At 34.5% G+C, this 27,500-nt stretch overlaps 1 protein-coding gene across 1 annotated transcript in view; it reads left to right on the top strand.

Annotated features, from left to right (window-relative positions):
* The window catches only part of unc80 (unc80, NALCN channel complex subunit), a 198,815-nt gene that overhangs the window by 33,766 nt on the left and 137,549 nt on the right, over positions 1 to 27,500 (top strand). The window contains 4 exon segments of the mRNA XM_068348348.1: positions 4,971 to 5,041; positions 19,790 to 19,929; positions 21,409 to 21,492; positions 25,219 to 25,278. Of these exon segments, the coding sequence (XP_068204449.1) occupies positions 4,971 to 5,041; positions 19,790 to 19,929; positions 21,409 to 21,492; positions 25,219 to 25,278 (355 nt within the window).

Genomic DNA, 27,500 nt, shown 5'->3' with positions numbered 1-27,500 from the left:
GTATACACTAGATTATCTAATAAAAAAAAACCGATCTCATAAAACATGTTGATCTTTCTATATCATGAAGTATTGTATATTTAACCTGGTTACATAGTAGAAAAAGCGTTGGGCACCTATAGTTTACAAGGCCTCCTATTTCTCTGAGAAACTAACAACTGAATTTTTGGATCCTGTCAATAGGGTACCTGATTTACGAAAACCCGGAAGACGATTCCACCCACAACTCTACAGGTATCAACACCATTCGGTTTAGTTGTAACTAAATACCTACAATTCACACTTGTTTTTTAATTCCTTTGCAGATGTTACAAAAGTACAATATCACTTAGTTGATTGCAAGATAAGTTTAACCAGTCTTTAGATGCAAGGTTCAAAGAGGCTTCCATTTGATTAATAGTGATGTTTAAGATGGATTCTTTATGGTTTATCTGGATTTGCAAGAGCAAGTCTATGTTCACTCATGGAGGCGGTTTGGTAGCAGAAGGGGGCTAAAGCCTGAATTTGGAATATTTTGATTCCAATAATGTACACTGTTAAAAAAAAGCGTAATTTTAATAACACATTCTCCGTTACAATATACTGTTCTCAGCCATATTTCAGTAAAGTATATGTGACCGTAATTTTACCATACTTTGTTATTATCTTTTACGGGTTGGTGACCGTAATATCATTCCTTTATGTCAGTACATCCGTTTTTAAAATGGTAAATGTCTGGCAACATTTATGCCAGAATTTTTACTGTTTTTTTTACGGCAAATTTTAAAACAGTATAGGTCGAGTCATCGCCTTCATCTATGTATGTAAAAACTCTCTTGAGAATCAGTGTATCATTAATTCTAGCTTCATCCTGATCCATTAAAAACCCTGGCATTAATGTTAACAATAATTTACCGTTTTAAAAACGGATATATTGACGTTAAGGAGTGATACTAAGGTCACCAACCTATAAAAAAGATAATAACAAAGTTGGGCAAAATTATGGTCGCCTGTATTTTACTGAAATACGGCTGAGAACAGTATATTTTCACGGAGAATGTCCGATTAACATTACGGTTTTTTAACAGTGTACACCTGCCAAACACCTGCCAAACACCAGCCAAATCGCCACATGTGTGAACGTTGTCTTGACTTCTAAAACATCTGTGTCTGGCCAGAAAGGGCCAGAATGGAAAAAAAGATAAACTTTGCTGTGACATTCTGATTGTCAGCAAAAAGCAGGAAGCTTTTTTGAGTCTTCTGATGGGTCAAATCTCATGGAGGATCTTGGTATATTATTTTTCTTTCAGACACAGGAGAAGAGTTCCTCGGCTTCTACTTCAAATTTGGCTTAGTTTTCACTATAAAAAAAATAGCTCTGCAAAGTATGGCAGTAGTATCTTTTCACAAAATTTCATATATCCTATATTAACAATTCTGCATTTCAATAGAATTTGACATTCTTGCATTATATTATAAAAAATGGCATAAGTAATTCGTTAAGACATTGAGATTACGTAAAGTAAACTAAGGGAAAAAGCATCACGAACATAAGTAGATAAATCAAATGCTTTTAAAAGTAGGTTGCAAATAGTAGTAAATAGTTGATTTGCCTCTGGCTAAAAACCAGTGGAAACATTAAAACTATAGTTAATTTTCATTAGTGAGGCAGATTTGCACCGACTCGCAAGGGTGCCTTTTAGCTCGGAGAACTTCCCTGATAGCTGATTAGTTGGAAATATTTTTGTCTGAATACTTCCGAACAATGAACGATCAGGAAACTTTTCCGAGCTAAAAGGGCACCCCTGCGAGTCGGTGCAAATCTGCCTCACTCAAAAAAATTGACTATAGTCAAGTAATGTATTATAGATGCTTTTAGATTATCATTATCCTTGTTGTTGTGGTTTTAATGAAAGATGACGAAAAACAGGTGATAATTGCTTTTACAACTTGAGAAACCAAGATAAACTGATATACGAACACATAAAATTAAGAGAATTTGGTTGTTGGAGAATACGAGTAACAAGAACAGATACAGTAATTGATAACAGGATGGTCATTCAATTATAGACATATCCGATAACGTAGTTTGAGGAACTGATAGGGAAAGAAAGTAACATCATAATTTATCAAAGTTATTAAAATTATCATTATTAATATTAAATTGTTATTATTAGAATTGTCATTCTATTAAAACTATTAAAAATGTTATTATTGCTAGAATTATAAAAATCATTTATATTATTAAAACTATTAAAATTAATATTATTATTATTATTATTATTATTTATTTCGGGAGTAGACCCTCTTTTAAGCAGGTTTTATTGAAAGTGATTGCTGCCTCAGTGGCGTTAATTTTGTAATTAACTTTTTCTATTGTTCTTATTATCTTTTTCTCTTCATTTGAACAATCTGCCAGTAACTGGGAAAGGGACATATCAATAGGAAGGTGATGAAGACCATATCATTCACAATTTGTCTTTAATATATCACAACACATTGTAAAAGTACAGATAATATGTACAAAGTATAAAACACTATCACAATGTTAGTGCACACAAAGTAATGGTCACTTTTGTACAAAAAATTATAAATTACGTGGAGTTAAGTTTAACATATCCTTCGACTCAACCGGTTTCGAGCAGTGAGAAGGTTTTCTGCTCATTGTCAAGAGTGAACTGAAATGCAGGTGTTGTTTTGATGGCTTATATACGGAGTCCTGCTTCGGCATTCCATCTTCAGTGGTTAAGAACCGCCCAAGGGTGGAGACCATTAATCCTAGTGGGTGGTGGCCTCTGCCTCGCCGGGATGTTTGGTGGGATTATTGACTCTGGTTCTGTCAGGAGATAATCCCTGTTTTGACCTTTGGCTACATCAGTCCTGTCATAGTTGTTATTGCCTGGACTATTGTTGGTGGTGGACCTTATACATGTTGGCAATAAGGTCCTTTCTTGCGTGGTGTTGAGGTTAGGTCTTTGTTGTTGAATAAAAACCACGCAACACCACGCAAGAAGGGACCTTATTGCCAACATGTATAAGGTCCACCACCAACAATAGTCCAGGCAATAACAACTATGACAGGACTGATGTAGCCAAAGGTCAAAACAGGGATTATCTCCTGACAGAACCAGAGTCAATAATCCCACCAAACATCCCGGCGAGGCAGAGGCCATCACCCACTAGGATTAATGGTCTCCACCCTTGGGCGGTTCTTAACCACTGAAGATGGAATGCCGAAGCTGCACTCCGTATATAAGCCATCAAAACAACACCTGCATTTCAGTTCACTCTTGACAATGAGCAGAAAACCTTCTCACTGCTCGAAACCGGTTTAGTCGAAGGATGTGTTAAACTTAACTCCACGTAATTTATAATTTTTTGTACAAAAGTGACCATTACTTTGTGTGCACTAACATTGTGATAGTGTTTTATACTTTGTACATATTATCTGTACTTTTACAATGTGTTGTGATATATTAAAGACAAATTGTGAATGATATGGTCTTCATCACCTTCCTATTGATATGTCCCTTTCCCAGTTACTGGCGGATTGTTCAAATGAAGAGAAAAAGATAATAAGAACAATAGAAAAAGTTAATTACAAAATTAACGCCACTGAGGCAGCAATCACTTTCAATAAAACCCTATTATTATTATTATTATTATTATTATTATTATTATTATTATTATTATTATCATTATTGATATTTCAAATCTTCACGGAACTATGAAAGCTCTCAAAGGTGCAATGGCTTAAAGACGAGCCGAGTCAGCTTCTCGAGAGAGATCGTCTTCATCATTGTAAAAGTTGGAAGAGAGTAGTGATTCTCAAAAAGAAGGGAATAATGATTCTCAAAATCAATAGAGTAGCAGATGAGGCTCTGTTTCTTTCGAAGCTATAAGAACGCGATTAGCTCCTCAAATGAAAGGATATTCTACTACAAAACTGCTATGTGAACTGTAGTTGTGCAGTTCATATTGGGTTCTTGATGTTATGTTTAATTCCACCTTATGAAATAGGAACAGTTAAGGCAGTTTTGTGATGGTGATATTTTGATCGTGTTTTTAATCGGGATATCTGTTTTTGGCGTATTTATTTATTTTGTGTAAGATAGATAAATGACCAGATTAATAGACAGTCAGATAGATAGCTTGCTAGCTAGCTAGATAGATAGATAGATAGATAGATAGATAAGCAGACATATAGCTAGCTAGATAGATAGATAGATAAGCAGACATATAGCTAGCTACATAGATATATAGATAAGCAGACATATAGCTAGCTAGATAGATAGATAGATAAGCAGACATATAGCTATCTAGATAGATAGATAGATAAGCAGACATATAGCTAGCTGCATAGATAGATAGATAAGCAGACATATAGCTAGCCAGATAGATAGATAGATAAGCAGACATATAGCTAGCCAGATATATAGATAGATAAGCAGACATATAGCTAGCCAGGTAGATAGATAGATAAGCAGACATAGCTAGTTGGACAGATGGATAGATAAGCAAATGTATAGTCAGATAGATAGATAGATAAGCAGACACATAGATAGTTAGATAGATAGATAGGTTGGTGTAGGAGTTTTGATATTGATTAGAGGTTGGAAACGCATTTTTTTTATTCGAGATCAAGATCGAGAGAGAGAGAGAGAGAGAGAGAGAGAGAGAGAGAGAGAGAGAGAGAGAGAGAGAGAGAGAGAGAGAGAGTTGAAAAATTCTCAAATCTTTTATATACAGATTTTTAATAACCTACAAGTCTATATATTATCATTGAAAAAATACTTTTCAGTCATCTTACGAAGAATAATACCATGTACTCTTCATTGTACATTTGTCACTGAACACGAAGTTATTCTTGTTTATTTCAAAATACTCATGTTATAGTTCACTTAGAAAAACGACTAAAAGAATATGACTGAAACCGATAACTTTTGCTATTGTGTATGATGTTGACATTCAGTTGCTTCTTCGTCTGGCAGGCAAGTTCTACGGGCCAAGAAAGTGCGGCGTTCCAACACCCAATTTGGAGATGTCTTCCTTGGTGGCGGAGGTAAGATTATATACAATTTTTATGTTTCTATAAAAAGTATATATATATATATATATATATATATATATATATATATATATATATATATATATATATATATATATATATGTTTATATATATACATATATATATAATAAATTTTCTACGTTTAGAAGTGTTTTTTGTATTCATATTAGCCATATTATTATACTCCTCCTGATATTTGGATTCTCTCTACCTCAGGATCAGAGACCCAAGGGCTGACTCCCTCTTGGGTCTCTAATCCCGAGGTAGAGAGAATCCAGATATCAGGAGGAGTATGCATATATATATATATATATATATATATATATATATATTTATATATATTACGAGCGTGTAAAAATCATGACATCGGACACGTGATAAACATAAAATATTAGTGTAGGAGCTAAATGACTTTTATTCAACATGAAATGTGCAAATGGTTTGGAGTGCCAGAAATTTTTGTCAGGGTCAGGATGACCCAGAAACCCGATTCTTAGGTTTCACAAGTGGTCGGTATGTTTAGGGGTCATGTCCAAAATCGAAGCAAATAAGGCTTTTCTTAACATAAAGGAGCAGACTTCATTTCAGTGACAATTGCTAGATACATAATCAAGAAAAACAAAAACTTTAGGTTTTTATTGGTGGAATGGCCAATTAAGGACAATGTTATTTAGTCATAATTAAGCATTTATTGAAGCAATTGAAACATATTTCGCTATAAAATACCACATCTCCCCAGTAAAAATGAACTTAACAAGAAAAATGGTACACGGAAGACCCCTTAAGAAAAGCCCCAAACTCAAAAATACTTCCAAATTTTTTTAAACAGTACAACATGCGAGATGCACACCTCATTGTTTTCAAATCTGAAAGAGGTTTATTCACTGAATGATGAAAATATCATTGTGTTGGCTCAATTAAAGCACACGAATATCTACAATGGAAAAAGTCATTAGCAGCATATCATACGAGTTTAGACAACCTGTTAAAACCCAATGTTTACTCTTCGTCTGAAGAGAGACAGATTTCTTATTCTGAGGATGAAATCTAAAAGTTGTCCTCAAAGTTGTCCTCATAAAGGCAACCTTCTTCAGGAATCAATGAATGTGGGAGCTTAGGACCTTCAAACCAAATGATCTCGCAATGTTCACCCTTCAACTTGCACCACTCCTCTGCTGAAGGATGCTGTATTAACTCTGGATCCAGTAGCCCCTTTAATTTTTCAAGAGCATTCTTTCATTTGGCCTTTGGTCCATATGCCCTCTCAAAAACCTTGTAGCAATATAGGCATTAATGAAAATGCCCTCTGAGCAGAAGTGTCTTTCAGCATCTGGAAACAGAGTCTGACTTTGGATTTTCAATGGAATGCTGAGGTGTAGTCACAGCCTGTCAAGGCATGGAATCTGAGGAGTGCTTTACATATTGGACATCCAACTGTGTTAGAAATGAAAGTAATACATACAGGGTGACAAAAAACGGTCATCACCAAAATACGAATAACTTCCAAAACGTTATTTAGATCGACACAAAACTTTAGCTACATTAAGTCAAGCCTGTGTAGCAGACATCTCCAAAGATTCAAGTCTGTACAACAAAAACTCTTTGTTTCACTGGCTCTCCAAAATGTGCTCCAAATGAGCTCCCAGGCGCTACAGGCACATTTGGATCCGGCGGGCAAAGTTCTCAATGACCCTCCCGCATTCCTCCCTTGGGATCACTCTTATTGCTGCTGTGATTGCTGCCTTCAGGTCAGGGATAGTCTGGGGGTTGTTTCCATATACCCTGTCCTTAAGGTATCCCCAGAGATAAAAATCTGAGGGGTTTAGGTCCGGTGAATGCGGCGACCACTCCGGGTTACACCTGCGGCTGATCAGTCGGTCAGGGAAACGCTGCTGTAGCCATGCCAATGATTCGTTTGAAGTGTGGGGGGGTGGCACCATCCTGCTGGAACCACTGGAGGACTCTGACGACTCCTCTCCGTCGACCAAGTGCTGTCCAGAACTTGCAAAGCACCTGGACATATCGCTCAGTGTTGATTGTCACAAACCGCTCGTTATCGTCCTCGAACCAGAATGGTCCAATGATGCCATGTTTGGAGATGGCGACCCAGGCAGTGCACTTCACCGAGTGTAATGGCCCTTGCAGACAGTGCTCAAGGGGTGTGCTACCCCAGAAGATATTGCTCTTCGAGTTCACGTGACCTAACAAGAGAAAATGTGCCTCGTCCAAAAACCAGACAATGTCAAGGAAGTCTGGCACAGCGTCAATCTTGTCACAAAACCACTGGCACATGATCACTCGCTTCCTCATGTCGTCAAGTGTAAGCTTGTGTTTAATCTAGATACAGGTGGGAATCTGCATTAAAAATTCTCCGCACTGACTCCCGATTGATTCCAAGCTCCTGACTTTCGCCATCGCACAGACTTGCTTGGGCTGCGGACAACAGATTCTCTGACTGCAGAAATGTTGTGTGGTGTCCTTGATGATTTCGGTCGTCAAGAGTGTGATTGTCTGTTAGTGTCTTTACAATTGAGGTTATGCACAGTCCCATGGATTCTGAACTTGTTGACCCATCTGTAGATCATTGAGTGGACATGAAATTCTTGACATCTGAACCGTTCTTTGAATTGCAATTGAGCTGCGTGGATAGACTTCAACCGAAAATATTCCTCAACTATAAATGTCTTTTCCTCAGTAGTCCATGGCATCTCGAAGGTCGAATTTGGTAGACTCTTAGAACATTAATTTTTCTTGATAAATCTGGAAAGTAAAAGGAATTGATTATTTCAAGTTTAGGTGATGACCGTTTTTTTGTGTCACCCTGTAGGTTCAGGTACTGTCTGTTGTTCTTTGATGAAGTACAGACATCCTTCCACTTTTAAACCTTCATATCCAAACTGATATGAGGGAATTGCTGCAATGTTGGTGTTCGATCCTCTGAGTACGATGTTTTCAACATATCCTTCTTCATCTATTGACTTGGTGTGGGCGGCCATCAGTGTATCTGCTTCCTAAGGATTAGTTACCAAATTCTCAACCACCTCTCTCACTACCTGGCCATCACTGACATAAAAGTGGAAACATGAACCAAGGAAGGAGAGGTATTTGTGCCTCTTTTTAGTGACATGGGCATGTTTAGAAAAGGGCTAAAAACGTTATAAAAAGCCCTAAAAATGATAGAGAAATGCTAAAAACGATAGAGAAATGCTAAAAACGCTCTAAAATGGCTAGAAAATTCTGAAATGCCAACAAAAGTAGTAAAAATGCCACAAAACTGTTAGAAAAGTGATAAAGCGCTATAAAAAGGCTAGAAAAATTATAAAAAACGTTATAAAATGCTATAAAAAAGCTAAAACACATGCCAGTATCTTCTTTGAAGAATTCAGTGTGAACTCATTGAAATGATTATCATGGAGAAAAAGGAATTAATTATTTGTGGAGACCTAAATCTTTGGTTGGATGACTCATCAAATCTTAAGACTTTAGCATTTAGCGAATTTTTTAAATCATAACAATTGGTGAATAATGTCGACTGTGTAACTACTTTAATTGAACGAACAAGATAAAATGACCGTGGAGGTCCTGTAGAGAGTAGGGTTCCTCTGCTGTATAGGACAGGAAAAAGGACCCGTTAAAGAAAAATATAAAACATTGCTAAACAAGCTATAAAAATGCCTTCTTTGAATGAGCTTGCCTTCATCAGGTGTTTGACGTCATCAGTAACACCAAGTCTCGGGTCTAGAATTTCCTTTAAACTTTTAGATCAATCTCAAAATAATTCACGATTTAGCTCTAGTATTTAAAGAATATTAATGTACTGACATAATTCTGAGACATGGTTTTTTTCTGGATTTTTTTTTTATTATTTTTGGAAGGAATATACAATAGTTTTTTTTTATTGACTATCTCCCTACTCCCATCAATTCTTTCACCCTTTAACAGTTGTTCGTATTACATACTTTTTGATAGAATTTTGAATATAATTTCATGATAATAAAATCTGTCACTGATTTACTAAATAATATGTAAGTCTCATCATTCCCTCAAATTTATAAGGAAAACCCTACGGTCAAACAGGCGGTCACTTGCGCACCAGGATAGCCAACCTTAAGAAATCGAAGATATATAAAGAAAGATAAAACAGTAATTCTTACAATTCTTTTTCTAAATTGAAAACTCAAAATATAATTGAAGTCTGATTCTACTTTAATCTTGCTTAGAATAACGTCTACGTATTGCAAAGATAAAACTGTTTACAATGTTGTCTGTTGTTCTTGTTCGTTTCTTTACAAATTTCATCCTTTATGATGGCTTAGTATTCCAGAATCACTTGACTCCTATGTCATATAAAATCGATGTACAAGTAAATAAAGGAAATGCAGCATTGGTAGTTGATTCACAATCAGTATCCTGATAAAATCCTTAATGATATTTCGTCGTCTGCTAATAGTTCTTTTAGATTAAAAGGTTTGTGAATAATTACATATACTCATCATAACCTTTATCACTGAACTGCATTCATACATTGAAATAAAAACTATCTATAGATATATGAAATTGAGACATAATAAGAGATATTGCTTTAAATATTTTGCTATTATAAAAAGTTAAAAGAATCCAATGTTTATGTCCCTCCCCGCTCGGAATTAGGCGCTGCAAACCTTTCGCTTTTGAAAAAAGATGAATCACATTAAATATTCTGTCCATGTAAAATTCAGCATTACGATAAGATAATATTCAGTTCTTATACATACTTTTTAAATGATATATGATCCAAATTACTATTTACGTCTTCATTATAAAGTATTCTTTTCACTTTATCGTTGGCAATTCTGGACCATTCCTGCCCTACCTGTCCGATTTTGCCAGAACTGTAGTCAAGAATTTCCTTATAACATTTCGTATTTCTGTAAAGATACTTCTTATTTAAGAATTTTTATCATGAAAAATATTTTCATTTCATAATGTTTATTATCATATATTTGCATGAGAGATTTTTAATGTATTTTTAAAGAAAAATACAATAGTCTCTTTATTGATCGACTGAATTTTCCCAATAGATGGACCTAGTGAGGCCTTTCTGAGAGTGAATTACTGGAAATATCTGGTTTTCATTTGGGGGCATTGCCTCTCGATTGACTTAGCCAATAGGAACATTTGGGGCGTTTCTCTGTAATCGTCTTAGCCAATAGGAACAAACTCCGACTGACTTCGCCAATAGGAACACAGCATTCGGGCAAACTGTTAGAAATAGTTGTTTGCTCCTTCAATTACCTAAAAGAGCTAAAGGCCAATTCAACAAATCATATAACATACCCTATTTGAATACCTTATATTGAAGTATATAAACTCTTTATATATTATATTATCTATATGTAAGTTATATCACTTATTCAAAATGATAGTAGCTCAGACAATGCTCAGAATTAAATTTTTTATGGTAGTTGAATTTCCAAAAGGTAAGTCCACCAAAATGAATTCATCTTTATATATTGATTTATTTAGGAGTTTTTCTCAAGTTTTATAAGCAAATAACGAATCAACACCCTTTTTAACTTGTCATAGATGTAGTTATAATAGAAAAAAATGGTAATTAATTCATATTTACTTTGTTAATTAGGAAGAAATATACCATTTATTCATATAAGTATACGTATTTATATGTATATATAGATACTTAACAGAACAGAATTTACAAGTTGAACTTCTGGTAAAGTTACATCAGAGAATATAAAAATTTGTGTTCTTGGAATCAAAGACAGAAAAAAAAGAGACATATTGCTGCATGCTTTGAGAACCCTGAGAGATTTGGGACTGCCATAGAAAAGGAATCACTTACAACATTCTAAAATAAATATGTAAAATAAAATAAAAGCATACTCAAGATGTCAAGATCACTGTCTTGACTTGCAACATGGATTTGTTGAGCCAACTACTCGTTATGGCTCACAGAGGAGATCTTGTCCTAGAATATGTTTTTTCCTTTCCATTCACTCCAGTGTCTTTTTCCATGTGCAGTGGATATATATACATATGGATGGATGTCGGGACTTTATCGAAATACAATAAACGGTACCTGAACTGAAAAATGTGGGACACTAGTACTGATCCAGAGTTAGTACAGCATCCTTCTGCGGAGGATATATGGCAATTGAAGGATGAACATTACAAGGTCATTTGGTTTGAAGGTTCTGAGCTGCCACATTCATTGATTCCTGAGGAATGTGATCTTCAAGAAGACAACTATGAAAGCAACTTTGAGATTTCATCCTCTGATGAAGAAATCTGTCTCTCTTCAGACGAAGAGTAAACACTAGTTATTAACAGGTTTTCTAAACGTGTAGGATATATAGCTAATAATCATTTCCATTGCAACGTATAGCAAGATTTTGGGAGTATTTTGAGAGGGGTGCTTTTCTTAACCCTAAAACCCCTTCGCAGAGAGATTTTCTCCCGCGCGCTTGTGGGTGACATGTGACTCGCCCACTAGGAGACAAATGAGTCTGCTCTCCTTCCCCATACAATCAGTTCCTACACAGACAATGTGATGGGTGGGTGAGCTGTCCTGTTCTCTGCCTGGAATTTTCCACAGAGGTGGAAAGTTTGGGATTTAGGGAGGTCTCTACCCTACGTACAAGGTTAGAATAACGTACAAATTTAAGTTTACATATGATCATTCTAAAGTTTAAGAGTCACTCTTCAAAGTTTATTTTGTAATAAACCTGTTTTGAAGTTAAGCATGTTTTTTTTTTTTATTTTCCCAAGTAAAAGGTAAGATTATCCCGTCCAGTTAGTGAGATTTCTACCCTGCGTACAGGGTTAACGTAAACCTCAATTTAATTTCATGTATCATCATTCTAAAGTTTAAGAGTTACTTTTTCAATGTTTATTCTATAATAAACCTGTTTTGAAATTAAGCATTTTTTTATTTTCATAAAAAAGGGTAAAATACTCCCGGCGACATGGTTAACGTCCGTCAAAAATAACAATGGGGTTCTTCCCAACATAATTTTTCTTCTTAAGTTCACTTTTACGGCGAGTGAGACGTGGTACTTTGTAATGATGTAAGTTTCAATTGTGCACCTTTTGTGTCCAATAGAAGCTTAATTAGTACTAAATATTGTTCTTAATTAGCCATTCCTCCAATGAAAAAACTTATTGAGTTGGGGTTTTGTATTCGTTAAATGTATCTCTAGCAACAGGGAGCCGATGTCATGACGTCATTTACCATGACGTCATTTACCATGACGTCATTTACCACGGTCAAACTGGTTGAAGCGTAAACATTGTTCGGAAAGATCCTTGTGCAGGATGGTTGCTTTCAGCATGATGCAGTTGATTCACTACTTTTCTGATGACTAAAAAATACACAAAGCCTGCTAAAAAACATTACAGTTCAGATCACATACTGTCCTTTTCCTATTCAAATGGGATAATGATTGCAAAAGTTAAGTTATCCCTTTCACCCCCAGGCTCTTTGGAAATTTCCAACCCTTAACCCCCAAGGGGTTATTTTTTCCCCAGCACATTTTGCAGTATATCTTTTTTAAATTGCTCTAACAGCCTTAATTTTTGTCATAGAAAGGTCAGGTTGGTCTCATTCTCTTGGAAAAGGCCTGAATTTTTAAAAAAAATTATCAAAAATATGAAAAAAAAATTTTTATAGCATTATTTTTGCAAGGACGTACCGGTACGTCCATGGGGGTAAAGGGATGGGTTTTGTGAAACGTACCAGTACGTCCTTTGGGGGTTAAAGGGTGGGTGTGCAAGCACACTGGCAAGTTCCTAGGTCTGTGAGCTCCTGAAGCAGTTGTTGTGAACCAACGTGTAGGAGTTTGACGTCAGACTTCACCCCCCATTGTCGTTGAAATGAAGTCTGCACCCCGGATGTGACTGCGTTTTGGCATGTTCCTTAACCACACCTACCACAGGCGATACTTTGGAATTGGGTTTATATACATCCCCCCTGAGCTTGAGAAACATTTCAGGTATTCCAAAACCAGCTGCATCTTTAATATTGAATAAAAATAATGTAGCTCCAGCACGATATATATATTTTAGCCATGAAAGAAAAGAAAAAGGTGATTGGAATTGCTACTTTCATCTGATGATGTCAACAACACCACGAAAGTGCTCCCTCTAGTTAAATATTTTCCCTTTTCTTTTCGTGGCTATATATATATATATATATATATATATATATATATATATATATATATATATATATATATATATATATACCTCATACTTGGGATTGAACGCTAGCCCCTTCTAATGAAAGGCCAGGTCGAAACCAACCATGCCACGAGAGGCCATAAAAGAAATCGGAACCTGACGCTACCCAGCTGTCCGAGGATTTACCTGGCGAGACATCAGTCTCTTACCAGCGAGTTTTACCCGATTTCCCGGACCACCACGTGACACAATTGGTAGTAATTCATTCAAATTATTACCAATTGTGTCACGTGGTGGGCCGGGAAATCGGGTAAAACTCGCTGGTAAGAGACTGATGTCTCGCCAGGTAAATCCTCGGACAGCTGGGTGGCGTCAGGTTCCGATTTCTTTTATGGCCTCTCGTGGCATGGTTGGTTTCGACCTGGCCTTTCATTAGAAGGGGCTAGCGTTCGATCCCAAGTATGAGGTAGAAATTTATTTCTATTTGAACACGATGTTGTATTGATATCTATCCATATATATATATATATATATATATATATATATATATATATATATATATATACATATATATACATATATATATATATATATATATATATATATATATATATATATATATATATATATATATATATATATATATATATACATTCATAGTTATTTATCAGGAAAAATTCAAGTGTTCCTTTAGAAAAGAGTCATAATCAATTCTAAGGAAGGAGTAATTTATGTTTAATTGTTAGGAATAAACTCCCGGATATGAAAATCTACTTTGAGTATTTTCAACCATGATTTGTAAATAGCAGTTTGCTCTTATTTAACCTACCCCTTTATTCTATGCTTCTACCCTCTCCCTGAGGCCCAGTATTTCGTGTTAATCCCTGCTGTTTGGAGAATATAAACTGCGCTCTGCATCGTGAAAATAAGAGTCTCTCTCTCTCTCTCTCTCTACTAAAGGGAAACTGGAGTCTCCTCGGATGGACTAAAAAGTCTTGAGACATCCAAAATCCTTGTAACTCCTTGTAACTCTCTCTCTCTCTCTCTCTCTCTCTCTCTCTCTCTCTCTCTCTCTCTCTCTCTCTCTACCAAAGAGCAAATGGAGTCTCCTCAGATGGACTAAAAGGTCTTTGAGACATCCAAAATCCTTGTAACTCCTTGTAATTCTCTCTCTCTTTCTCTCTCTCTCTCTCTCTCTCTCTCTCTCTCTCTCTCTCTCTCTCTCTTTCTCTTTCTCTCTCTCTCTCTCTGACCATTATTCATAAGATATAAAAACCCCCCTTGTATTTGCTTCTTAAAAGATGTTTATCTCCCAAATGTATTGCTAATTTGAACATTGTTGAACAATTTTTTTTTCTTCTCCCTTTGTTACACACAGCTGCTCGACTAGGTAGGCTGATCTACGAATTGACGCCTCCCATAAGTAAAACTTCAGTTTGAACATCAATAGCCTCCTCAAATAACGCTTGCTTTGATGCTGGCTTACCCAAACACCCTCTTTCCTTCTTCCCTAGAGCCTTGAATTTCCCCTTTTCCCGAGTCCTTGCTCTCTCTCTCTCTCTCTCTCTCTCTCTCTCTCTCTCTCTGATACACTGCTTGCTTGATTACACCCCATTGACACTAATGGCTTGATTTCACTCATTTTAAATAACCCCGTTTCACTGATATTTTCATTGTGACATTGCTGGCTGGTTCACCTGGTATTTTATCATTTGATTCTTCCTATTTGTGTTTGCTCCTGTCTTTGTTGGTTGGTATGTTTTCTTGTCCATATGTGACATCCTACTTCTCACAACATTCACACTTACCTTTGCCACTGTTGCCTTGGAGCAAGAGCCTGCGAAGGTAGATGGCCAGTTTGATCTGAATCATCAAGTAACATAACCAACCAGTTTAATTTAATTTCATTTTATTTAATTTAATTTAAAGATACAATGTTCTCTCAGATTTATTCTTCATTTTTTTATTTCAATCTTTTCCAATTGTCTTGCACAATTACTTTTGATTACCACGTTTTTTTAGTTATTATCCTACCTACCTAACTGCTATTTTCGATGTCCTTGTCAGATGATGAACCACTGTATATTTTGTGCTGAAGAATATTTTGTAAATTTATTTCCAATATTTTGAAAATGTATCCACAGCTATATTTTTTTTTCTTAATGTCACTTAAACCTTTCAAAACCCTCTGGAGTTACACTCTCTGATGCCACTTTAACCTTTTTAAGCCTTCAGGAGTTTAATCGTATTCATCCTCTACGATCATTATCTCTGCACTAAAATACATGACAGTGAAAACGACACAATAATCTTCAATTGTCCAGTTTACCCTTTGCAATCTACTCTTTCGGTAGCTGCACGTGTTACCTTGACCACTAACCTGTTTTTGTTACAGATGTACGTTGGTTTTATGGTTATCTAAAATGAAAACCAGGGACTTTCTTTATTTTGCCTCTGAAGTTTTGCTTAATTTTTTCTCTGAAAAAGATTAATATATGGCTTCTTATCATGAAATCTTGTTTATGTCTTTTAACATTAAAATTGGACTTAAGTTACTTTTGATTGTGTAAGCTATATTCAGAGGTAGAGCCCATCATGTCAGAAACTACATTGGGAATATAACTAGATTTCCAATGTGGTAGATGACATAAACTTTGGTCAAGAAGTAACGCACACAAGCAGGATTGTCTCCAACACTTATCAAAGAACACATAAAGAAGGGACATTGCTGAACGATCCTGAAAAGTGAATCTTGTGCATTTTTCCTGCTATAAATGTTTGTATTTTAAAATGATCTAATAAAAAGGCTCCCTCCAAGAGTATGATTCCTGAGTGATATATTTGAAATAATGAAATTAAAAAACCATGTTCTTGGAATTCCTAAATTCAATGGGCCTTCTTTATGTACGTCTTGAAACCAGTGCATCCCCTCATGCATGTAAATTATCATAATTGTTATACCTTACTGTATTTTAAATGATACACTCGCTGTATATTTTAGTTAGCGTAGGGTCATCTATACAGTATGTAGAGGTAGAAAACAATACTATTGAAGTAATGAAGTAGAATGTAGATGTCGGTTAAGCCCTGTCCACACTATCGAGCATGCTCGACGGGCAAACAGCGATACCAGACTACAATAGGTATTGAGAATGGTTGAAGCCGTCAGAAGCGGGAAAACCACAGGCAGGGATCTGGCAACAGTGTAATGCCAGATCCCTGCCTGTGGTTTACCCACTTCTGACGTCATTAACCCCCATTCTCACTACCTATTGTGGTCTGGTATCACTGTTTGCTCGTAGAGCATACTCGATAGTGTGGACAGGGTTATACAACAGGTATTTTACATTGATCTGTAGCAAAAAGAACAAACGACAGTTCTTCGTGTGTGGGATCTGTGCCGTAAAAATCTTTTCACCGATGGTACTTGTGCATAACATAAGCATGCAAGCACTGTCTTGTGTAATATGTAAATAAAAGCAGTTTGATATAAATGAGTTGATTAAAGATTGGCCATTGTAGATGTTGAGGTAATTATAGTGTGTTGCAAAATGCGTCAATTCTCCTAGCTTTGCGGTGACGCAGTAGTTGTGATAACTGTTTAAAATTCTGTTTGTACAGTAATAGTTTAACGTAAGCTTTAGTCTGTCTAAATAATATCGGGATAAGTCCAATGCCTTCATTATCTTCTAATTCTGATTTCAATATTTGTAGGAAAGAAAATCGTTCTAAGAAATAATTTTATAATTAGATTTTATTTTGTCTTTAATTGAATCTTTTATTCAAAACAAAAATCTTACTATTTCAAGTTAAAGCTAATGTAAGTCAGTGGATTTAAGTTTATTCCATTATAATCAGTTTAATTTAATTCGGGTCCTAGGTAGCTCAGATAGTTTTAAGAAAGTGGTCTCTAAAAGACTTTAAATCCCCTAAATAATTTAAATTTATTTGTCTATTGACAACAATAATTTCACGATGACAAGGGTTAACTTTAAAGAACTGTGAAATAATGTTGTGTCTCGTACTAATTTCGCCTTTTTTTTATATGTGTGTCATCTGTCTATCTGCTTTATACATTTGTACATTTTCTTATTCATTCTGTGTTGTGATGTTCAACTCTAAGGACACGTGTCCTCGACCTTTGGAGCTTTACGACTCCAGTGCATCTATTTGTTAAGGGTCCTTCTTTTTGTCAAATTTTGTTAGAATCTGTGTTTATACAATTTCAGTTGGTCTTCTATCAAAACTTGATTGATTCAGTTTACCCGTTTGATGTCCTTTACGTTAAATTTTGACACGATCTGTGTTTATACAATTTCAGTTGGTTTTCTATCAAAACTTGATTGATTCAGTTTACCAGTTTGATGTCCTTTTCGTTAATTTTTGACACAATCTGTTTATATAACTTCAGTTGATTTTCTGTCAAAACTTGGTTGATTCAGTTTACCAGTTTGACGTCCTTATTTTTGTCAAATTTTGGTAGAATCTGTGTTTATGCAATTTCAGTTGGTCTTCTATCAAAACTTGATTGATTCAGTTTACCAGTTTGATGTCCTTATTTTTGTCAATTTTTGGTAGAATCTGTGTTTATGCAACTTGAGTTGAATCTATATCAAACCTCGGTTGATTCTGTTTGAAATTTTCATTTGTTTAATTCTCACCAGTCTAAGTCCATCCATGTCTGATTCGCTGTTTGTGAAATCTTAAATCATTATCATTTTATTCATCTTTAGTTGAATATATCTTTATTCATCTTTGGTTGATTCTGTTCGTCCAGTTTTGTTTCAGTTGCTGAATATTCGCTTCATTCTCCTCTTATCCATCTTTTTTTTTACTCAGAATTGGTTGATTCTGTTTTTTGTTTGATTACCTTTCTTTTTAATGCTTTTGGTCGAGTTTGTTTACCTATCTTTTGTGATCTGTTTTTATTACCAGTATCTTTCCCACTTTGGTTGAGCCTGTTTACCTATCTTTTGTGATCTGTTTTTGATTATCAGTAATTTTTCCACTCTGGTTGAGTCTGTTTACCGGCCTTTTTTCGTAATCTGTGTTCATCCAAGTTTGTGACTTAGTCTTATATGCCATGGGTTACCGATCTCATTGTTATGAATTCCTACAAATTGATACAACTAATTAACGTAATACATTTCTAAAAATGATTGGGAACCAGGTGTAAATTGAGATGAATTTATCTGTTAATGAATTTAAGCAAAAAAAAAAAAAAAACTATATATATAATTTCTTTTATCTCAAAAGATGGGAGAACTCTTCATTCAATATAATACATTTCTAAAAAATATTGAAAACCAGGTGTAAATTGAGATGAATTTACCTGTTAATGAATTTAAGCAAAAAAAAAAAAAAAAGAAAAAAAAAACTATATATATCATTTCTTTTATCTCAATAGATGGGAGAACTCTTCATTCAATATACTCAGATTCTAAAATTGGGTAACATTTTTTTGTTTGCAAAGATTTTTTGGGTTTATGATTGATGACGATTTCATACCTTAAATTTAAACATTATTAGACTTGTTTTACTAACTTAAAAACTGTAGGACTTATAATGCTATGACGATATGTTAGATATAATATTGGTTTGATTCTATCTTCTGAAGTAGCCAATTCCCAACTGTTTTCTTTATTTGATACATAATGATGGAGAGGGTTACTGTGTTTTTAATATCGGTTGAAAGTATTGCATAATTTTTCTCGTATCATAAATGAAAAAAAAAAATTAAAAAAAATAAGCTTAACGGAATACATAATTTTTATCGCATTATAAATGAAAAAAAAAAATCAGTTCAATGAAATATATACTTTTTCTCACATCTTAAATGCAAAAAAAAGTCAGGTCAATGAAATACATACTTTTTCACACATCATAAATGCAAACAAAAAGTCAGGTCAATGAAATACATACTTTTTCTCGCATCATAAATGAAAAAAAAAAAAAAAAAAAAAAAAAAAAGTTCAATGTAATACCTACTTTTTTTCTCGCACCATGAATGAAAAAAAATAAATAAAAGAACTTTTAGTATTTTTAAACTATAAAAGAACCTGTGTCTGAAAACATAATACAATGTATGCTGATGCATTAAGACTAAGTTACAAGTTTGTATAACAATGAAAGAACAACTTTCTAAAATACTGTCTTTAATAATCGGGTATTTTTTGATGTCTCTATTTCTGTTGCCTTGCTGTGAATGTTCATGTGTCCAAAACTTGCTCCTTCGTGACAGAGGAGCAATTTCTGTTACCAGTGCTTGCCACAAATTTCAAATTTCACATATTTTATGTCAGAAAAAAATGATTTATCAATTGGTAGATATGTCTCAGAAGGTTCAAAGTATTTATGAGTCTACGTAATTACTAAAGTTATAAGAGAAAACACTTCATCATCAATAATTTTTCAAAGGAAATTGATTATAAACAGTTTGGAAGCTGGGCTTGTATGGGAATAGGGTGCAGATATGACAAATTTGATTAGAGGATCTTTGGCCTGACGGCATAAATACTTTTACATAATCCTTGACCGAGTCTTTGACATTTCCTCTACTATTTTCAGGAATTACTCCCGATGATGATAATCTTTTATTCCTCCTGAATGGCGGTAAGAGCAGGTCAGTGACCCCACCTCCCAGCGACCCGTCTTCATCCTCGACTCAAGACTCGAGGTTGCCGGATGCTGCTAAGCTGGAGGAGGAGGTATGTGCCCTTGCGTCCAATGGAACTGACGGTGTAAGAGCAGGATATTTTGTATTAACTGCGGCCACGGGGCACGTGAAATCAGATGCAGATGAAGGAGCGAAAAAGGAAATTGGTTAATTGCTGGCAATAGAAGTGGTGGCCTGATTGGTAACATCTCTGCCTGGTGTTTGCCAGAGGGGGGTTCGAGTCCCGCTCAGACTCGTTAGTTCCTTTAGGGTCTACAACCTTAACATCCTTGTGAGCTAAGGTTGGGGGGTTTGGGAGAGCCTATAGGTCTATCTGCTGAGTCATCAGCAGCCATTGCCTGGCCTTCCCTGATCATAGATTGGGCGGAGAGGGGCCTTGGGCGCTGATCAAATAATATATGGTCAGTCTCTAGGACATTGTCCTGCTTGCTAGGGCAATGTCAATGTCCCTTGCCTCTGCCAATCATGAGCGGCCTTTAAACCTTTACACAAATCATTTGAATCTGGACTGACAGTGCTTTGAAAGAATTGGATTTTTTTTTCTAGTTCACGTTACTTTAACTTAGTTCACGTTACATTAACTTAGTCTTAAGAGTCATTTACCTTTTTAATTATTATAATAGCTATGTGAATGGATCCGATAAATGATCTATCATGTAATCTTGTTGATTATAAGAAGGATGGAGTTACTTAGGAAAGGTAAGTAAAAAGTTATGGTGCAGAACAAAAACCTTTTTGTTTTTTCAAAGTCCAAAACTCTATTTGAAGACTAATTACCTCACTGTGGCTGCTATTCCGTGTCAGTAAAGTTAATCTGCCCCTTTCCTGTTTTCATTTATTTTTTATTTCTTGTCTCTCACATTGATCTGTTTGTCTGAAACTTTGACTTTCCTTTCAGATTTTCTTTTCTGTGATCAGCCTTTACTTTGATTTGATGCATATTGAACCCGATTACCCAAGTAATTGATATTTCATACATCTATGCTAGATATCACATCTCGAGTTAGTCTGTAGTATTGTGAAATATCCTGCATTTGTGGCATAAATCGAGTGTGTACTTGCCTATTGTAGAGTCTTATGCTAGAGAATACAGTATTTGCCTTCCAATCATCCCAGAGAAATAAGCACTGAGAAGTTTCTGATGAGATATAACTGAATCCGTAGTTTACAACAACAATACTCCTACTTGCAAACATCTTGTGTTAGAGACGACGTCTAACCAGTATGAAACGTGATTATTTTTCACTCACGCTTTCATTCTGGTTGGTAAAAAGCCTACTACTTTTCTCTCAGTAGCAATGGCTATTCTATCTGATACAAAAAATGGTTCAAGAGGAGTGTTTCAAAAGATTTCATTTTTTTGTGTGTATTTGTGATGTTAATACCTGTCCGAGATTCCCCCCCAAACAAAACATTTGCATCGGGGCCACGCCATGAATCTAAGACCACCCACTTGTGCAAAATAGTTGTCTCTTCTCCAATCCCTGCATCTGCTTGCTTCCTGGAACAGCTACGCCTCCTGAGTGGTAACCGCGAGGCCACGTTCCCAGAAACCATTCCCGAAGAGACTTCCAGCACGGAAGAGGAGCATGTGGTAGGTGGAATGTGATACGTGTTTGACGCTTTAGCTTTCGTATTTTGTCACTAGATGGCAGTAGTGAATGGTAGTATCCAAACCTGTGGGAAATCATTGGTTTATCTTGAGTTATTTACATGGTCATATTATTGATGATAAGACGTAAAATGTTCGCTTAAGGTACTAGATGAGAATAATCTTAAACAATAAGTTTTGCATGAACGTCCAAATCTCTTTTACTTGCTTCAAAGTCTTTAATATTAGAATGTAAAAGCGAAAGAAACTTGTGAATAAAGGAGTTTACTGTGTAGCAATAAAGACTAAAAATAATTTTTGGCTTCTAAGTTTTATCATCTTTTGTTAAAATTAAAAGTTACAACGAAATTTTAGTTGCTTCCATACACACATATGCATACACACACACACACATATATATATATATAAATATATATATATATATATATATATATATATATATTCATATATATACATATATATATATATATATATACATAAGTATATATATATATATATATATATATATATATATATATATATATATATATATATATATGTATATATATATATATATATATATATATATATACATATATATATGTATATATATGTGTGTGTGTGTGTTTGGCTTCTATTTATTTTGCTTAAGATGCGTCGCCTTTACAAAGGAATGTTATTTGGGCTTCAAATTTATAGTAAATAGTCAAATTTCTTAATTATATGTTTATCAGCCTTGCAGGGTAGATGATATACCCAAATTATTAAAACGGTTATTATTATTAAAATTATTAAAACTAAGTCACGAATGTAAAGGGTAGATTTTTCATTTGGTAATTCGAGCAAGTGGATGATGTTAATAATCTCTGCATCTGTTTTAAGGATGTATGAAAATTGATTTAGTAAAGATATAGCAGAATCAATTGCGTATTTAAACTATTGATATTCAAATTTTCGTAGCTAGATAACGCGATATTGTAGCTTTCGCTTGAAAAGGTAGCAAACATATCTGTTTACACAAAGTAGATAGGGGACTTATAGATATCTCAAAATATCTATTTTATCTTTATAGAGCCTTGTTGTTGTGACGGGCAGAGAGAAGGTTGTGACCCAAAGGCAGGTTGAGAGCAACTGAGTAAATTTATTATAGAACACTCTCCTTTATATACAAAAGCTCAAAGCAACAAGAAATTTCATGTTTGAAAAACAGACACTGTTACAGAGGAGAAAAGCAGACATGTATAATCTGGTTCATTTTAGTGCGAGGGAAGAGCGAAGATACAAGCATAATATATACACAAAATGAACTATGTACGATCGTGTGAAACACGGTTGGTACATTGTCGTAATTTCAGTAAGGCTTGAAGTAAATATCTTCTTTTTAGTATTAAGAAAGTAAGACTTAATATCACGATGTACTGTTTTCATATAGTTGTACTGCTAGAAATGGAAATTTTCAATTAACTTTTAATCCTTGTGTATAGACAATTATGAAATCTAAATCACTAATGTTTATAACTTCGACCCGTGGACTGGTAGAATTTCCTTTTATTTTCAGTTTAAATGTTCCTTGGTATGTCAAAATTATGTATTTCGTTACTACATAGTTACAAAAAAAAAAAAAGCCTTTCTTCCATTAACTGTCTTCAGACGATCACATTTAAGACTTTAATAAGGACTATTTTATGCATCCAAATGATAACTATATTTCAAAGTATTGCTCCCCATTAGTTACCTATGTCTCATTTTTTTCTCTTTTAGTTGTCACTGTTGTAAGGTCCCCATAAACCTATAAGAATAATATTGAAGTTTCCGCATAATTAAGAATTGATAAATAGATTGAATGAAAAGACAAACTATATTCAATGTTTTTTAATGAGGCACAGTTGCACTGACTCTCAGGGGTGCTCTTTTAGCTAGGAAAAGTTTCCTACTAAATGATTGGATGGAGAAAATAATTCTAACCCATCAGATAGTAGGAAAATTTTCCGAGCTAAAAGGGCATCCCTGTGAGTCAGTGTAAATGCGCCTCATTAAAAGAAAATTGAGTTTAGTTCTGGGTATTTTCATACTTTGGTCTTTCAACCAAGAAGATATGATCACTTCATCGTAGCCTAGAGTGAAGTCTACTTAATGATGAATTAAAATGTTTTATATTACCCGACAAATTTGTGGTGGCATTTTCATCTCTGTCGCAAAAGCTCTCTAGGAAAAATTCTTTTACAGAAAGGACGATATATATATATATATATATATATATATATATATATATATATATATATATATATGTATATATGGATATATATAGATATATATATATATAGATATATATAGATATATATATATATATATATATATATATATATATATATATATATATATATATATATATATATATTTGAAGTCATCAGTAAATCAAAATCTATCACTCTGATACGGAACATTCCCTCAATCGTGTTTAATTTCCGCTAGAATCAGTAACTTTCTTTTGGATCTGTCAACAGTGATTTAATTTTGGATCTAAAAGAAAAACGTTGATTAATTTATAAGAAGAATTCGAGAAACTAACCTTGCACTGAGAGCAAGTCTCCCTTAAACAGATCTTCATGTTCTTTATTTGTCTTTGAGGAAAAAGAAAACAATAGTAAACAATACCTGTTAATAACCAATAGTGTTATGATTTGGAAATTGCATGTACAAAATTCTAATAGGTAACATAGATTTTGTAGTTACCCAGTTACCGAATTGATAAGCGTAGTCTAGGTAGTTAGTCTGATATGGTGTTGAGGATGGGGTGGGGGGTGGGGGTGGGGGTGGGGGGGGGGGGGGTGAAAGAAAATATAATAAAATCGAATGTTTGTTCTGGAATTATGTTTTTGAGTTTATTGGCAGTTGATAACTGATATGCAAATCACACGTAGTGCTCCTTAATAAGTAGGAAAAGGTAAATTCATGCATTTGCTTGCAAGGAATAATCATGCGGTTGATAACAAAGGGCATGTTTTACGAACAAGAATCACACGTAGTATGAAACAAGGTACTTCTTGATTTATTGCAATTGTAATGTTTTAAATGAAACATGTTAATTAACATTTTGATCTGCGGAGTCTTTTATTGAATCTCCATAGCAATTGTAATGTTATAAATTTAACATGTTAATTAACCCTTTGAGTTGTGGAATCTTTTCTTGAATCTCCCTGTATTAACAAGAATGAAGTAAAAAATAACTCTTGGAATTTGCTTCACAAGGTTCAAATGAAAGGGTTAACCAGTAAAGTCCCTAGTATTTAGGAGTTTCTATATTTCTTCAGTGATATAATTCAACTACTTCTATATACTTATCTATTTTCATAATGTGGTGTACAGTTGGACACAGAAATTTCTGGCACACCTTGCAATGAAGAAGTACACTCTATCACACCCTTACTGCGCGACGAGTTCCCGTAATTAGCACCACCCTCTATCTCTGCCGTCTCTTTCTATAACATCTGTTTGGTTACTCGCCGTTCAGTAAGGGAATGGCAGGGTGCAATTCCTCAGAGCGAGGTGTGGTGTGTCAGGAATTACTGTATCCAACCGTACCGGTAATTTCTCTCTGTAATATTTAGCCTTGTGAAGAAGTACCTTGGTGTCATAATCAATTCCTTCTAAACTGATGTCTTATTTTCCTTTCCTCGATGGGATATTAAAATGCTAACCAACCCTGATTGCATCTTTCTCTCTCCGAAGGTCATATTCAGACTTGGATCTTATCCTGACAACGACGGGCGAGAGTCTCGGGTATACAAGGTAGGATATGACCTCTATGGAAGTTACCTTGATTTTTATGTGTTTAGTCTCGACGAGTGCCTGCCTCATCATAAGTTTAATTACCTGCAAATATAAAGTATTAATTGAAATGTTTTTATTCATGTATATCTTGTAGACATTATCTCTCCTTGACTGATACTTGTTATCAATGTAGTATTAGATTGGCAATATATTTCTTGCCCTCTGATTGCCATAACTTGTTGACATTACTTCTCATATGGTTGTCCGTTGACTGACATTTGTGACCAGCACATTATGAGATTGCCAATATATTTCTTGACCTCTGATTGCCTTAACTTGTAGACATTACTTCTGGGATGGTTGTCCGTAGACCTCATGATCTTGACTGACACTTGTGACCAGCGCAGTATGAGATTGCAAATATATTTCTTGCTTTATGATTGCCATAACTTGTCGATATTACTTCTCAGATGGTTGTCCGTAGACCTGTTGATCTTGACTGATATTTATGACCAAAGCAGTATTAGATTTGCAATATATTTCTTGCCTTCTGAGTGCCATAACTTATCGACATTACCTCTAATATGGTTGCCTTTAGACCTCATGATCATGACTGACACTTGTGACCAATGTTGTATGAGATTACCAATATATGTCTTGCCTTTTGATTGCCATAACTTGTCGACATTACTTCTGAGATTGTTGTCCGTAGACCTGTTGATCATGACTGACATTTGTGACCAATGCTGTATGAGATTACCAATATATTTCTTGCCTTCTGATTGCCATAACTTGTCGACCTTACTTCTGAGATGGTTGTCCGTAGACCTGTTGATCTTGACTGACATTTGTGACCAATGCTGTATTAGATTAGCAATATATTTCTTGCCTTCTGATTGCCCTAACTTGTCGACATTGCGTCTCAGATGGTTGTCCGTAGACCTGTTGATCTTGACTGACATTCATGACCAAAGCAGTATTAGATTGGCAATATATTTCTTGCCTTTGATTGCCATAACTTATCGACATTACCTCTCATATGGTTGCCTTTAAACCTCATGATCTTGATTGACACTTGTGACCAGCGTAGTATGAGATTGCCAATATATTTCTTGATTTCTGATTGCCATAACTTGTTGACATTACGTCTCATATGGTTGCCTTTAGACCTCATGATCATGACTGACATTTGTGACCAATGCAGTATTAGATTGCCAATATCTTTTTTGCTTTTTGGATGCCATATATATTAAATATGATTTGTTCGTTCTCTTATCGCCATTAAACATACAGACGATAAGATTTTCCATTAGACTCATATCCAAAGAAGCCACTTGCTATCCTCCCACTCTCTTGCAAGAGTCTTATGTAGCTTTTCGGTCTTATGCAGCCTACGGTAAAATCTTTTTACGATACAGAACAACGAGGACAATTATCTATTTATAAGAATGATATAAGTTTGAATGGGGAACTTACCTAAACTGATTAAAAAAAAGGGTTTGATGAAGATGGCAACATTCACCCTAGTGAACTTCAAAAGTTTAAATTTTCAGCAAATGTTTTTCATGTTAAACAGGCTAACATAAGTCTTTCTTCATAGTTTATATATGAAAGATCTATATAAATGTTTGTACTGTTCTTGAAATATTTTATATTAATTGTTTATTATTTCTCTTGTAGTTTATTTCTTTATTTCCTTTACTCATTGGGCTAATTTTCCCTGTTGGAGCTCTTGGGCTTATAGCATCCTGCTTTTCCAACTAGGGTTGTATCTTAGGTAATAATAATAATAATAATAATAATAATAATAATAATAATAATAATAATAATAATAATAATAGTCTTGGAATGAAAACAGCTTTTAGTAAAACCTAGAGTCCTTTTTAATAATCTAAAATGAATAGATGGAAATAACATGTAAATATTAATGTATAATTTATTTTCAATAATCAATAACTTTCAAGTTATTTTAAGAGGAAAAGTTCTCTTACTTGCAACACTTTGTAGCCTCTCAGAAATAGGTCTATTCATACGATTTTTTTTATTAAGTCTTGATTTAATTTTCTTTTATGTGTTAATTTGCTTTAGCTAATGTAAGAATATTATTATAAAATTCAAGAAAATCATCTTTATTGTAATAAAAGGATATTCTATAATTGCTTGATTGGTAAGAGGGTTATTATATAAGTATATATATGTATATATATATATATATATATGTATATATATATATATATACA

Source organism: Palaemon carinicauda, chromosome 24 (genome assembly GCF_036898095.1).
Source record: "Palaemon carinicauda isolate YSFRI2023 chromosome 24, ASM3689809v2, whole genome shotgun sequence".
Classification (NCBI taxonomy): Eukaryota; Metazoa; Arthropoda; class Malacostraca; order Decapoda; family Palaemonidae; genus Palaemon; species Palaemon carinicauda.
The sequence above is the reverse complement of the archived record's forward strand: the minus strand, read 5'-3'. Positions and strand labels throughout refer to the sequence as shown.